Below are 16,408 nucleotides of genomic sequence, written 5' to 3' on the forward strand. Positions count from 1 at the left end.
GAAAATAAAAAAATATTTTTTATCGCCACACATTTCGGGTCGATAAACGTAAAGCCATTATATTGGCAGTAAAGATGTCTCCTCCAAACTGACAGCTCCCAAACCTCAGTTCATAAACCTGTCTAGAAATGTCGTGCATGGCGGAGACACGCAGCCTCACTGCTTGGCCGGCTCAGCAATGGAAACCGTTCCTGCACGACTTTATTCTCACTGGTGATGTTGCATTTGAGAAAATGAACGTTACAAGTCTAGGTATGGTTTTTACATTTCCACGAAAACAACAATCAGCCTCGGACAATTCGGCCGCGCCCTATTTGGTTTTTGCCTTGGCAACATGTTTGCTTTCCCATGGCATGCCCTGAGAATATATTCAAAATGCAAAGCAAACTCAAGATTATATTCAAAAGGATAATAAACAGTTTGTGTTTGTGCTCCCTTTAAACTTAAAAAACCCCAACTCCGCATCCAAGATTCCCAAAAGGCTGCGTCAGTGGAACCATAGTGCTGCAATTTGGATAAATGGCGAAGATGAAAGCAGAATTACGTTTTTACATGCCTTCGAGACTGCTTGCACATTTTTCGAAAGGCACAAATGTCTGGGTGTGTAATTACACACTAAATGCAGTTTTTTCGCTGGGGAAGTACGTGTCGCTGCTCAAACACTAAACCCGGCTGAAAACGGGTAAGTTGCTCAACGATTTGTTGTTGACAATGATCAATGATCTTTATCGGCCGGCCCCTCGTCACGAAGGTAACATGTCTGCAGTCAGGCTGCTTCATCAGAATCATGTTGAGAGGCCTCAAGGGGAGCAATCAGTGGTCCAAATAATCAAATACATTTACAACACTTTCGAGGTTCTCAAATATACTTTTTATTTCGCGATATTTCATTTATAACTATACTTACTTAGTGAACAATCAGGTGCTAATTTAATGAGATATAACACATTGCTTGAAGTTTCTTTATACTACCAAACAATATTTAAATTAGTTTAAAAAACAGCCCCGCCTCAACCATATGCAACATTACATTTCTGCTCACACATTAATTCAATTCAATTCAGTTTATTTGTATAGCCCAATTTCACAAATTACAAATTTGTCTCGGAGTGCTTTACAATCTGTACACATAGACATCCCTGCCCCAAAACCTCACATCGGACCAGGAAAAACTCCCAAATAACCCTTCAGGGGGAAAAAAAGGGAATTAATGCATCAGTAATAATAATATACTGGTCACACGGGTGCCATTTAGTTTAGAAAGTACATTTCTTTAATAATGCATGTGTGACATTTTTAATGCAGGAATAGTTTTATATTGCAGTGTTTTTACTTTTACTTTAGAAAAGGATCTGAATACTTTATGTACCATAAGGCATGAAGCAAACAATCAAATAATATAAATATAATAAAACAACACTCGGAAAGTGTCCATTCATCATTATAAGAACTTTGAAGGATTTTGAATGCAGTACTTTTACTTGTAAATTTATATTTATATAATGCAGTTTTACAATTTTTACTTATTAAGGATGCAAGTATGTCTTCCACCATTTAGTAAAACTATCCACTGTGAAATTTTTTTTTTTTAAGTACCAGAGAAGTCTAAAAAAAAAACACTATTATGTGTGGAAGACATTCATTTTGGATTCCGCCCTTTCACATTAATCATGTCTGAGCCATCAGATACATCTTGTGACCTTTAGGGGGTCCGGACCTGGAGGTCAGGACACTCTATTATCGTAGCTTTCATAACTGTTTAAATACATAAATAAATGTATAAAGTGTGCGAGCGTTCCGTGGAACTTTCCGCATTTAATTTGTCACAGAAATGAAAAGAGAACGCGACATCTTTAAACGTCAGTATTTTACCGGCATTTGTCTCCGACAAGAAGGCGCGTGAGGCCATTTTGACCTCTGCGAGGGAATGCTGGTTGTGTGTCCCCACAGTTGGTTTGAGAGGGTCGAGCATCTCTCCAGTGTCAGCGAGACAGAGAAAAGACACGGGGTGTGATTTGTTAAATGCGGGACACCCCCTTGTATTGTTTCGACAACATGGGGGGACATCTGGCACCGGCTATGCAGCCCAGTGTTGAGGTCTCCATCCTCTTTCTCGAGCAGTGAGCTGTGCAGCATTGAAGCACTGCCTGCACATTCTCATGCTAATACCCAAAAGGCAGGAGCAGATGTGTATCATTTGGTTCTGTTCTTGTTCACTTGTAAAGAAATAATGTGCCCCGTTATCATTATTTCACTTTTTTTGTTCCGCTGCGTGTCGTAAAAACAAGAGTTCGTGGTGGAGGGCATCTCCCTTGGTGGCCTGACTTCAGCTGCATTTTGGAGAAGTTACCCCCCCCCCCCCCCCACACACACACACTCAAAATAATTTTGGTATCTTAAAACAAGCTGTTGCATCTGAGAAGTATGTATGTTCGTATTGTGCTGTGTGTAAGTTCAGTGCATGTAAATACTTATCCTGTATATGGTAAATTCTGTGAAAATGTCTCGATTAAAAAAAGAGACGTTTATGTAAATAAATGATATAAACGTATTGAACATGTATACTTGTCTGCATTTTGAATGTCTGCAAACGTGTCTCTGACATGTATTTTTGTTAATTATTGTAGTGTGTGTTTTAGTTTGTGTCTATGTAGCACCCCCCCCCCCCCACAACTTTATTTATTGTGTGCATGAAGAGTCCCTCTTAATTTGCCTGAGGTGTTCTGTGCTTCAGTGAGCCCGCCCAACTGGAATATCATTGGCTCCTGTCCGCTTCTGTCTTCATCCCATTGGCCAGAGAGTTGCATCCTGACGCGCGAGACAAGTTTACAACTCTATCCACGTGCGGGTGGCACATCAGGGCTGGTGGTGGGATCCTGCACACAGCGAGGGAGGAAGAGAAGAGAGTGTAATACCTGAGTGCATACAGCGGTGTACGCGCGGCCGTTATTTTCTTTCCGGACGATTTTGGGGCGTTTTCTTTCTCACCTGTGTGCAGCAGGTATTTTTTCTTTCTTTTTTGGAGGGGGGGGGGGGGGAGGGAGTGTGGAGGAATCCGTGGTTATCCGCAGCACACTGGATGAAGAATCACTCCCCGGTTTCCTCATGGCAAAAAGACTCAATAATGTGTGCCTAGCATGGCTGTGGCTCCTGCACCGACCACCCAGGGACGGGTATGTCTTTTAGCCGCATCAGTAACCCGGACCCCCCGTCCCGAGGCATCTTCAGGAAAGCGGCGGTCATGCTGTGCTCCCTCCTCACCTCTCTCTTCCTCCTGCACTGCCTCGCCGACCGCTGCAGCACCTCGCCGGTTCAGGCGTCCTCCCGCCGGGCCGCGGGGCTCTTCCAGGACTCGAGGTCGCCGAGGACTAAAAGACCGGCGGCGTACGAATGGACCGCCGGGTCGGAGCTGACGGGCCACGGGGCCGCCCGGCGCCCCTCGCGGGTCCTCGCGGATGAGCGCGCGCGGCAGGTTTCCGAGCCGCTGGAGGAGTCTTTCATCTTGCCGCCTCCGGATTTAGTTTCCTCCAGGAGAGCGTCGCCCAGGTTCGCAGGTAAACTCAGTCCGCTCGGGGAGGGGAGCAAGAAGCTGCCCCAGGCTCTCATCATCGGGGTGAAGAAAGGAGGGACCCGGGCTCTGCTGGAGTTCCTCCGGGTGCACCCGGACATCAGAGCCGTGGGAGCGGAGCCGCACTTCTTCGACCGCAACTACGAGAACGGGCTGGAGTGGTACAGGTGAATATGGAATTAATTTAATTATTAAGGGGGGGAGGGCAAAAACTGACTTTTTTAAAGTTATCCACATTTAGCGTTAATTAATAATACGCATACAACTAAACTGATGTAACTGTAGAGATTACATAAATTAATGTCCCTCTCAACCTCGTTATATGTGTATTCGTCATTAAATTGCCATCATGATAAATGATGTTTATCCAACTTTTTTATTTATTTTTCCTACTTCATCACTGAAATAGATTAGTATCCACTCCCCAGGAATCTTTATCTCAACTTGTGTAGAATTATTGCTGCCTGTTGATTTATTACACTGCTGCTTTCATTAGATTTTATCAGGCTGCTCATTTTGTTGCACATTTTCGGGTCGACTGCCTTCAAGTAGCTGTGGTCAGGACCGTAGAGTCGCCGTTTACAGCTCGATTAGGCTGGGAAATAAGACGAGGGCAAATATTAACTATTTCCAATTAAATTAAAGTGGCAATTACATTTTTTGTAATCTGTTGAAACATAAATGTCTTACATAACTGCATCTGCTTGTGGAACTTGAAACAAGCTTCTGCATAATTTGTTGAAACCCATTTTTTAAATGTAACTAAATTAAATATTGACACTGTAATGTCTGTGATCAATATTTGTTCTATAGAAAGACACCGTTACCTTTGTTTTCGTCAGACCGCAATCATACTTGTTGTTGCAATTTAATATTAAAATGTTTTAATATTGCTTTTGTACATTTGCAAGTAAGTTAAACTCTTCCTGGAGCTTCCAATCTATATGGTAACAATATATATTTTTCTTAAAATCCATACTTAATGCTGTGATGTGCCAACCATTAAAAAAAAGAGCAAAATAAATTGAGTTGGAATGAGAATATTTGACTGGAGATAAATTACAACAGGACAACATGTTGACTGCTTTATTGTATCATGAGTAGATCTATCAAACTTTCTTAAATTGTGTGCTTTATAAAACAAACTTTGAAGGTCAAAAGCAAAGTGCAGTCTCTCCGATGCTATTAATCCAATGAACCAATTTGAGTCTTAATTTGCAAAAGTGCACATTTTAGTGTAACTGCCCCTACATAAACACACATTTACTCCCCTCCGACATAGAGGAAGGAGTATGCCGCGTTTACCTCGCTCAAGTCACATTTGTGATTGATTTCATCTGCCACTGCGAGTGTGTGTGAGTGAGCGTTGTGTGTTCACATTTCCACAGGCCTGTGGGGAATAATGGCTCTCCCCCTCAGCGGTTTCCCGTCTAATGGGGCATTGCCGACATTGCAGCTCTGTTATTAAGAGGGATTAGGGCCATAATGAAAGGTTACCTGAGTGTCTCAGGAGGTATAATTCACCTTTTGATTGAGTTAACACCAAACAGAGCACCCTCTAAAAGCCTGGAAACAAAACTTTTACTCTCCCTCACTGACAACTCTCCCCCTCCACCAAGAGCCTCCTCGCTCGCCCCCTCTTCTCCCCCAAACGCTCTGGCTCTCTCCCATCTCCCACTCACACACCTCCCTCTTTGTGCCTCTCTGAGAGTGAACATTCTCTTTTCGCCATCACTCTTTCACACCCTTCTGTTTACCTATTCATCCATTGTGGGGGTTTATATCCATGAGGGTCCCATCTATCCCGAGGAGTTGCCAAGGTTCTCTGGAATTTGGTACCGTGCCTCCAAGGGAAGACCTTAGTGCCGGTTCCCCTTAAAGCTGTCCCATTTCAAACAGGAGGACCCTTGAGTTGAAAAGAGGAATACATGGCCGTTACAACAGCGTGGCCCTCTGCAGGAGTCCGTCTTGTCGTCTCTCCTCCACAACGTCTGAGAGTCTTCCTGTCGATGGACGCTTTTGATTGAGTCTCTTTCATTTGAAGTCAAGGTGGTTTTGTGCGCCCCCCAAAAAGTCCTTGACGAACCCGGGATATCAGTCCGATGGCAGACGCGGCACAATCTCGGTGGGGGGGGGGGGGGGGGCCTTGTAGCCACAGATACTGTACCGATGCTTTTAAGATTGGCGAGGGCCGCACACATTTTGTTATTTTTAACTCATCTGACAGGTGGCTATTTGTAAGCCAATGAGAAAAGTTGAAGAAAAAACCATCTCAAACTCAGCTCAATGATTCCAGTACATGCTGAATACTTAATAACACTGTCTTTAAAGAACTAAATAAAAACCTGTTGATAGTTGTGCGAAACAAGCCAGATTTTCCGCGACTAACCACCGTGTCCAATTTGCTTTAATTATGCGATTCCTTTCATTAGCGTCAGTGAATACTTTAGACGGAGCAGCTTCCGTCTCAGGAGCCTCTTTGTTTTATTGTCAAGGCCGATATGTGTCCTCGGCACCGAATCCCTCGTCTCCGTGTCCGGATGGGAATGTGCATTGCACTGTAACAACCTCTAAGCTCTCAAGGTGACGCGGAAACATCTACAACCTCCTTTTCCCCCCCTTTTCTCCAGCTTTTCCTCAGAATTATACTCGTCTGACTCGAGACGGGACTTTCCATCAAACTGCCCCAAGAAGTTCGTCGCGCACCCAAAAAGCATGATGCGAAAATCTGTGATTTATTGAGGAGGATAACATTTCCCGTTTTGACAGCACGGTTGTCAGAGCATGAAACATTGATAGCTTTAAACTTTTATTTCCACTTTTATGTGTCCTAAGACTCCGAATAGTTGGGTGAATTTCATTTATTCAAATCTCGATCACAACTTTATATCATAATTCAATTCCTCTTTTTCTTTTTGAACTATAAACAGAACATTAGCTCCCTGAATAAAATTCCGCTCTTCCGCCGGAGACTTTCAGTGAATTCGGGCCTTTTGTCGAGCAGGAAACCAACACCCGGCCGTCAGTGTTACATTTCACTGCACATTTCTCAGCGGTGTATCCGTATAATCACATACAACCTGTTAGGCTTTTGTTGTGGAAATGGACACTCGGAGCGAACAAGGAGGTCAAGCACAAACACTGTGAACTAAAGCAGAGGTCCCTGCAACAGAGTCGTCAGTATTGTGTTTTTGGTCCACTCGGGTTACCGAACGCCCGGCTTTCACCTGTCTAGACCCGGCCGCAGCTTGTGTTTGATGTCTGAAGACCGGTTGGATTAGCCTTCACCAGATCCCTTAATGGGTTCATTATCCTTCATAAAAACACGAGTGACCCGTTAAACGCGAGGGCAATGTGCCACCGACTCCGCCACACACGTATTTATCTGGATGCAAACAAACACGGCGGTCTTCAGCGCGGGAAGATGCACTCGACACAACCGGGCGGTTGGTGTTGCTCCGCTTTGGAAATGAAAAACGGAGCACGGTGACTTGTGTGTCAGAAGGTTGTATTGTGTAAAGTTGATCGGAGTTTGTGGATCTATTTCCGCTCCTCTTAAATTGTTAAAGCCGCCATAAAGCAAACAAAAAGAATATTCTTAGCTTTAAAAAAAAGGGGGGGGGGGGGGAGCACATTAAATGAGGGATTTCCCCACTTTGAATAGCTGGCTTTATCTGAAAAGACGTTCTGTAATGGAAATAAAAAAACGACTCTCGGTCATAAAAGCAGTGACTCAGCGGGGATTTGTGTTAGAAAGCGGCGGTGACGACTTGATTTGTGTTTCTGTGCCGTCCGTCCGTCTGTGTGGCAGGACGGCTCCACAGAACAAAATCAAAGACGGTTTTACACAACTCTTACACAAATATAAACCCAGATGTAAATATTTGGAATAATACGTGCCCCAATCTGTGTTTGAATTCCATGAATGCCTTTTTTTTCCTTTTCCGTCATTAGTGTTTTGCATTTTCCCCTAGATTAAGCTAACTAGTCGGGTATGAAGAAGAAAAACTAACAAACAATAAAATTAAAATAATGACGCATTTGTCCAGCACTGACGGTAAAAAGCTGCCGAATTTCCCAGCGTTTGAAATGAGACCGGCATCCAAGTTTCTCATACATTTGGGCTGTGTTTAGAGTGTGTGTCAATTAATTGGGTGTCACAGTTTAAACTCTGGCCTTGTTCGCTGCTGCCTGACATTTCGCTTGTCATTCTGAGCGTGGAGCGGTTTGGCGGACCGGTGGAAAGCATGACACAACTCAAAAAAAATGGGAGCGGCTCGATGTCAATAGTGAAGAAATGACTTCACTTTTCTGGGACGCTATAGTTGTCGACGCAGTCGCCCGAAAGCGACTGAACCCTCGGCTCCTACTGTATAATTGTGACCGTTAGGCTTCAGCACACAAACAAGTAGGAACACGCGTCTGCACATTGTTTATTGCACCGGGTTGTCATGACAAAACCGCACACCAGCTGGAAGGAGAGGCCGGATTTAACCGTGCGTGTACTACGTGTCCGCATTTATGCGAGCATGCAAACTCCAGCGGGGCTTCTGGCGCTCGCCGCCGCCGCTGCCTTTGGATGTAACCCGGCCTGGAGTCCAGGAATGACATGTTCCACGGAGTTTCAAATGCAGCGATATAGAGTTCAAAATAGTTTCCACCACCCGCTCCCCTCGCACCACACTGTATGCCGACTCAAAAGAATAAGTCACCCGCCTGTCTGTATTTATAAAACCATATCAGCCAAAAATATGAATGTGATTAATTTTTTTCTTGCTGGTGTTATGTGTCTGAGTGTGCAAGCCTTTAAATATGTGTCTCCGAGGACTTTGCAGGGAGCCATTTGTTTGAGTTTTTCTCCAACACAGTTGAGATTTTAAAAACAGATTCAACCCGTTTTTCCCCCCGATTGGTTCAGCCTGTTTTGATATTATATTTGAAAAATACCAAGCAGCCTATGACACACTCCTAATGGTCCTGAGAAATGACTTTTGGAAGGTAATTTTCTAATGCAGTGATACCGGCTTCGTCGTGAAACGGGATGTGGGAACGGGGCTTATTTCGGAAGGGAGAGGTTTCATGTACTACCCAGTACATCAAAATCTACCTTCAAGTTTTAAATATATTCACTTCCAAAATAAACTATATTTGGCTGTGTAGCAAAAAAAAATCCTGCATGTTCTCATTAAACGTTTTATATGGCTTTAAAAAAAAAACGGCAATGCTTCAATGTAAAAGTGAACAAAAATGCACTTTTTTTGCAGAGTGAGATAATAAACCTTGTGATATGAAGGAAAAAAGTGTATTTTAAAAAGAGCGTTAGGTGGCTCGGTTTTCCCCTACATCTGCTAACATGGGGTCAGGTTTGCGGACGGCAGGTGGAGCAGAGAGGACCGGCAGCGGCGGGTGGAGGGGTCACGCTCGGGGGTTGTGCAGGGAACTCACGCAGCGGACGTAACGTGATCGCCAGAGACCTCCTGAGCGTGATCCCCGAGCTGCCTTTGGATTGTGAAAGTGATTATCGGGGAGTATAATTGTAAAACCGGGACGCTCACCTCCTGCTGAAGGCATGCAACCCACCCTGCCAACTCCTTGACCTCCGCCACCCCCACCGACGTCTTTGCATGCCCTTAGCAGCTGACCCTTGGAGGCCCCCGTGCAGGGGAGGCTGATAGCAGCGAAGGGGACTGTCCAAAGTAGTGCCTGTCAGCAGCTGCCCTCTGGCATCCTGGGAATCTGCCCCCCGATGGGTGAGTGAGGACAGGCAGCAGGTGCAGGGTGCTCTGCAGACACCACCTGGATCCCCACCAGACGCTCACACCTGATGTCTTCACCTGACACACCTCGAATAAGAGCCGCTTGCCCCCGACGTCTGGTCACAGCGAGGTGATGGAAGCTCGCCGGTTTGTTTGTTTGTGTATTTCATTCAGTCAATCAAATCAAATACAATACAATATTATCCTATATCATATACAAAAGAGAAAGACTGAAAAGGTATAGGTAGAAGCAAAAAATGCTTATAAATTCCTATCCTAAATTGAAATCAAAATAAATCAGAAAATTAATATAAAATAAAGAAAAAAACAACAAACAAAATAAAAAACAAAATGTATTTATATATACTACCACATACATCTTCCATATAAATACGTTTTTAATCACATTTATAACTCAAGAATAGTTTTATAAATAATTCCCTTGAAAACCAAAAAGGAGTTCACCATTCTTACATCCATTTCAACATTATTCCAGAATTGGACTCCGACAACAGAAATACATCTTCTTTTAATCCCTTTTTTAGCCTTTTGTACCGTGAATTTACAAACATCTCTCAAATCATCGTTTACTTTCACGCACATATTTGTTGCCTCAGGGATCAGGAACTCCGGCTCAGCTTTGATGAACATGTGCAGAAAGGGGAGTGTGATTGATCACAGGAGGGTCACTCAGAGGGCTGCCACAGAATGTGCCACCCTCAGAGTTCACAATGCCAGCAGATGGTACGGTAACATAGGGATCGGGTTACATTGTTTCTAGGATTCTGTTGTTTACTCACTTTTGGGTTTCTGTGTACACAATCAGCAACCCGTTTGACCCCGTCGTATCTCAGGCCCGTTCGGCTTAGCAGCTGTTGGTCTTTTTTATGAGGCATTAGCCCATACATTATGTAGCATTTATTCTGGGATTCGTATTTCAAAAGGAGTATTTGAGGTCACCTTTTTATTGTCCCTGGTCGCACCAAAAATACATCGCTCTGTGAGTTTCGCCACAATCGTTTCTAGCGTCTTGTCGTCTCTGAAGTTGAGATGTTTGACCTTTTCAAGACATTCGCTTTGGGGCTGCGGTTCGCTATTTGCTCCCCGTGTACCTGAAGCCCTTTACTAGTTTAGTGGTTTTCAAGCAATGCCCATGAATGTCAGTGGTGTTTATTTTCCTTGAACTTCGTGGAAACTCTCCAGGTAATGTTTTCCAACTTCACAGCAGCTCTGCCTTCGGGCCCTTTACGAGCAGTACGACTTAAACAAAAAGAAAGAATCGATTGTTTGCGATTTTTATTCCCGTACTGTATTTATGTTCCTCCGTGTTTCGAGTTTTACTCCTTCTTGGCAGTCCAAGGATGATGGAAGTTAAGTGTTATCCCTCCACCAGCAAAGAGAGAACCTATCGTTTGGCACTGGAGAGTCGAGGGGCTCCGGACCAGACGGTTTCTGCTCCCTCTTCGTCGAAGCGAACGCAACAAACTGCAAAACAACCCCCAGAATTATTTGTGCACATCAAGACTTTCAAACATTTGTGCTCGGGGATTTCAGAAACGTGCCGTCAAACCCATGTTGTTGGGGCACAGGGGCTCGGTAAATGATGCGTGGATGGAGCATGTACGCGTTACAGCCCTCCGTGGTGCGGATTGGCAGGCGAAACCAACGCCGCGACGTGATGGATCTCTCTTCCCCATCTCTCAGGCAACAGCTTTATCACAGGACAGGGAGCCCTCCATATTTTCCACCAGAGAGAAAAAAGACCGACCGAAGGAGAGGGAGGACCAGAGCTATGGAAAAGCCTGGGAACCAATAAAAAGAAGGAAGCCCTCTCCTCCTGGGTCCTCCATTTTTCCGTTCCAACTGTAATGTTTTCTTTAAAATACTTTTGCCTCATATTCCCCCCAAAAATGTCTGGCGCACATCTCCGTCCTGTATTTCAATTCCCTGTAAAATTAGAGAAGAAAAAAAACATTCAAGTGTTTACTACTCAAGGAAGTTGGAGGTTCATCTTTCCAGCCCTTAACTTCCGCTCACTCGGCAGGAAAGTCTCTCTCTCTCTCTCTCTTTCAAGGGGCTTTTGTGAGGCTTACTGGACAAACACTGGATTGTTTCCCTCTCTGCCGCTGTGCTTAAAGGCACGGACTCTGACACACTCTGCCATGTGTGCTATCTGCAGCTGCCTGCGTGGCGATAGGATGGCACCGAACGTCCCTTTTGCCCTCGTTCCATTGGGCCACACCATGCGCCAGTCGCCTTGGCAGAGTCCGCTCCGCAGACATGGGCCGGGGCTCCGCCAGACGGCACCTCCGGCACAACCTCTGTTTGACTGCCCAACCTCTGTCTCCATGCAAAACCCAGAGTTACACTGCAGCTCAGCTTGAGGCGCACAAGGCTCTTGGAGTCCATCTGAAACGGGAGGTTTGGCATTCGCTCGGCCCGCCCGACAAAGAAGCCAACACATTATTTCCGTCAGATCTCATTTTCCAGCTTTCAGCACTTGCACATCCAGTGTATTCGCTGTATTCCTTGCGAGATGACGAACAAAGAGTCGCACGGTGGCGATGAGGGAAATAAAGCACGCTGAAGATTCGGCGGTTTGGCAGCGCTATAGAGCACGACTTGAAATCCCGTACCATTTTTAAAATAGCTAATAATGTAGGTGGTGAATGGAGGGAGAATGGCGGAGTGGCATTTAATCTGCCTTGAGGGCAGTTTTTTTTTTTATTCAAACAGAAGCGCCGCAGCTCCATTGCATGTGCGGTTTTTGAAAAGCTACCTGGTTCCTCAAGTACAGATCCAGCTGTTCAAACAAAATGCTCTACATGCAGTCCGTTGTACTTTAAGTTTGAAAGGTTGCACGGCACAAAAGAGCCATTCAGAGGATGCTATGGCAGGATTAGCCTAAACAAATGATCGGCAAAAAATGTATCACAAATCCACTGAACTCAAACAGTGCAGGGCGAGTTCTCAAGTCAAATGAGGTTCGTCACAATCGCAGCTGCTCAATATCTTTCTTTTTTTTTCTTCATTTTTCTCTAACATTTAAATTCATCCGGAGGAAAGATGTCGGAGGGCTTTTACTAACTGCCTCCGAATGCCTGGCTGCTTGATTAAAGAGAGGGAATGTGTTAGAAAATGAGTTTGCCACCCCGGACCAGATTATTGATAGATGGAGTGCAACAGCACAGCCTGCGTCTCTTTGCATAAAGATGGAAGAGGGTGATAAGGGGTCCGTGTAGCGCACAGGCCGTGATTGATATGCTCACAGGAGTGCGGCGAAGCCACCCAGTAATTCAATTAATCTTAACCTGAACGCTGGTAATTGCTACTGTAACTAGGTCTGACTGTACATTAGAAAGCAGGGAGATTGCTGTCAGAGAAACATGTCCAGCTAATGGAAGCAGGAAGGAGCATCCTCAGTGCTCTGGGGTTGCACAAAAGGGCTTCTCTCTCTCTCTCTCTCTCTCTCTCTTGCTCTCCTTCTTTCTTTTTTATCCTTTCTCCTAAAGATGAGGATTTGCATGTTAATGAGACGAGCGGGGAACAGATTTCCTCAGTTATGGACCAGAAACAGAGAAGTGAGAGTTGAATCATGGAGTGGAAATTACGGATGCAAAATCCTGGAGAAGCTTTTGCCTGGCCTAATAAGAAGACACATTCTTGCAATAAAATTCTGCAATCATCTGTGAAGATAATGTCAAGACGTAGAAATATTCCCATTTTCTTGCCAAGAATGAGATGAGAAGATACACACCACCCTCGTATTTGAAGCTACAGCCAGCAGCTTAGTTTTTTCTGAAAGATTGAGGACCCAGAATAAGAAATCAGGAACGGGTTCGTTGCCAGTGTAGGTTTGCACATACAAAGAATTTGGCTTGGTGTTTTGGTGCATAACGATAAATACTGGGCAAAATCCAAGATACGCAATATTACAATGGAAAAAGGGAAAGATACAAGATTCATAAATAGATCTGTTTTTAATGTAGAAGAGCTACTGTACAGTTAGTGTGCAGGAATGAGACAAATCTTGACCGGGAGATGTGCAAAGGATACATCGGATATGGACTCATGCTCTAATTTACTGTAATGTGTTGTGTTCACACAAATATAAAAGTGTAGGTTTTTCCAGAAGATGATGTGCTTGACTTCTTACTCATTTAGCTGTTGGATGGATCAACGAGCCGTAGACAGAGCTGCCTATTTCCAGTCTCAACGCTAAGCAAACTGTCTCCTGTTGGTAGCTTCATGCTCAAAGCTGCAATCAGAAACATTAATGAAAAAAAACCTCCTGCCACATTTGGTCAAACCATATTGCGACGGTAGTGCATAAAACAGATAATCCGGAAGAATGTCAGGCTTTTCGGGCTTCTAGCGGCATTTGTAAGATTCCACCGCACCCAAATAAAAGAGTGGAGGTCTCACAGCTGTCAACAGCTGCGTAAAAAGACTCCTCGCATCTTATTGGTTGTTTTTCTTCGGGGTTGGTGGAAACGCCACCATGGCGCACTCAATGGAGGAAGAGGAATTGGATTGTGTTCACAGATTATCCGTCTAATTCCCACCCCCCAATGTGAGGATACGGAGACCGTTTGAGCAAATTATGACCAGTGTTGGGCAAGTTACTGAAAATTAGTAATTAGTTATAGTTACTAGTTACTTCTTTTAAAAGTAATTGAATTACTTTACTAGTTACTGTATATCAAAAGTAATTAGTTACTCGGGAAAGTAACTTTTAAGTTACTTTTATGTCTGCTTTTTTAATGTCATGAACAGTACTGAACAGTCAAACACAATAAACATATGTTGTAGACCTATTTATTGCAATCAACAGGGCAACAGGCCTTCAAATCAAGCAGGAGTACAAAAGTCCCTTTTTTAGTTAACTTAATACAAAATAACTGTCTCAGTGATTTAACAGTGTTTTTTTTTACCACATTAGGCCCAATGAAATAAAAGTGATTGGCCTACACAGTATTAACACTAATTAAAAGAGAAAACAAAGGTGCCTTGAGGTGCTGCATATAATTGAGGGGGGGGGTGCTAGTGAGGCGTGTACGTGCTGATCTGGAGTCAGTTTGATAGGATTTGGGTATAAATAAATTATTTCATTTAAAATATGGATTTTTATTTAAAGATATTCATGTAATTTGCATGCAAAATAGGTCTACCCGAACCAGCGGACACAAAATTCAACCAGCGGCAAAAACCGCGGACCTGGCAACACTGGAAGTGGCTGTCAATCACAGTGTGGCACCGTGTATGCTGGTCGAGGGGCGTGCCTGTGATTGGCGGAGGAGAGGAGGCGTGCCTGTGATTGGCGGAGTAGAGGGGGCGGGTTAACCTGTCGGAAAACGGAAGTTACGGGTGGTTGACGGGAACCGTTGTTGTTGATGTTCGAGCTGCTGAGCTGAGAGGAGCAGCTGTCTGTGTTGGTGAATGCCCAATAAAGGGAGGAATAATAACGTCGCCCCGTCTCCGTGTCATCAGTCCATAACGTCCGAGACGTTACAATATCATTGCGCCACCAAGGTCCTGCGATGTCAGATCAGAAGCAGCTAAAGTAGCCTAGCTTGTCTTCTTGTCTGCAAGTGTTCATTTTTCACAAGAGAGAGTAACGCGAGTAACGAACTTATTTAAATTTCAGTAACTGTAACTGCGTTAGTTGATTTAAAAAATACTTCGTTACACGCTCGTTACCGCTAAAAGTAGTGGAATTACAGTAACGCGTTAACGCGTTACTCCCAACACTGATTATGACACAAAGTTACTCATATTAAAGTAGCTTTAATGCACGGCGTTGAAAGCTGTATCGATCTTATCATCTAACTCCCGAGAATGAAAGTAAACCGGTCTAGAACTATCCTGTTCAGGCTGGAACTCGAAGGTACATGTTTTGCGCTCAGAGGCTCCACGTTGCTCCTCGTCAAACAAGCACAGGTGTAGTCTTCCCCGTCTGTTGTTTTTGTTTTCGTTGTTTTTTCAGTTCTTTTGTGTCCTGCACTCATTGAACTCTCTAACCAATGATTTTTTTTGAGTGGATTGTCAGAAAACCTTTGAACACACTCTGGGATATTGATCCCATTGTTTCCTGCCAGAGCACAACAGTTGGTTTGAAGGTGTTAACCCGAAGAGACGGGACTTCTTTAAGGAGGTTTTATGCTTCCTCAGGAAACGTGACACCTCGAGAACTAAATCACTTTTACAGTTAAATCTATTTTTCTCGCCCTCCTACACCCATTCTTCTTCTTCCTCCCACTCTGTCTTCCCATCAGCTCGTGTGATCATCAGTTCCTGTCACTGAGTTCGAGCTGGAGTTTGTGGGGTTTCTTTTCCGCGTTATTGGAGTCGATTTTCGTCTCACGCAGCTGGCGAGTTCTGGGTCCGTTTGGACTCGGGGTGTAACAACACTGGGGAGCCTGTGGGACTTGACATGAACCCGAGTCATTTTAACCGTCAAACATGTGGTGGGGCCGGGGCTCATTATATCATTATGTTGTCAGGGCGATTGTTTATTCTGACATTTACGTCTCACACGCTCGCCTCCCCCTGCAGTCCGATCATCACCAGGAGGAGGAAGCGGGTCATTTGGAGCCACCGGCACGGACGGATGTACGACATATAACGCTCAAAGTCCTCTCCAGCGGGACGGCTGCACGTTCTCGATCCACTGCCGCCTCCTCAAACGCATCAATTATTAATCTAGCCAATTAGCAGGGCTGCATTATTCACCAGGAAGCTGTGATCACGTCCATTAGCAGCGCTGCCTCGCCTCATTGACCCTCCCACGCGGCTCGCTCAGAGCCCACGGCCAAGATTTGACCACCAATGGATGCCTGACGTGGTAATACTTGTAATATCTGCCTCGACCTTCTTCCCACTACAAAATGAGACGAAAGCTAAATAAAACGTAAGCTGAGAAAAGAAAAAGAAATAACCGTTCAAGCTGAAAGCTTAAGAACTCTAGTTGGAGTACTTCAGGGACCGCTGGTTGAATTCGCTGTAATCGTTCTGCTCTCTGTAACAGAGAAGCAATATCTGGTCAACGGCAAGAGACAAACGTTTTTTTAATCCCGGTTCAATT

At 44.5% G+C, this 16,408-nt stretch overlaps 1 protein-coding gene across 1 annotated transcript in view; it reads left to right on the forward strand.

The window, feature by feature from the left end:
- The first annotated feature begins 2,932 nt into the window (after window positions 1-2,932).
- Window positions 2,933-16,408, forward strand: part of si:ch211-216b21.2 (heparan sulfate glucosamine 3-O-sulfotransferase 3A1) — a 33,802-nt gene continuing 20,326 nt past the window's right edge. Inside the window, exon 1 of the mRNA XM_056429589.1 lies at window positions 2,933-3,735. Coding sequence (XP_056285564.1) covers window positions 3,176-3,735 — 560 coding nt within the window. The 5' untranslated portion in view covers window positions 2,933-3,175. The remainder of the gene's footprint in view (window positions 3,736-16,408) is intronic.

Source organism: Pseudoliparis swirei, chromosome 13 (assembly GCF_029220125.1).
Source record: "Pseudoliparis swirei isolate HS2019 ecotype Mariana Trench chromosome 13, NWPU_hadal_v1, whole genome shotgun sequence".
Taxonomy (NCBI): domain Eukaryota; kingdom Metazoa; phylum Chordata; class Actinopteri; order Perciformes; family Liparidae; genus Pseudoliparis; species Pseudoliparis swirei.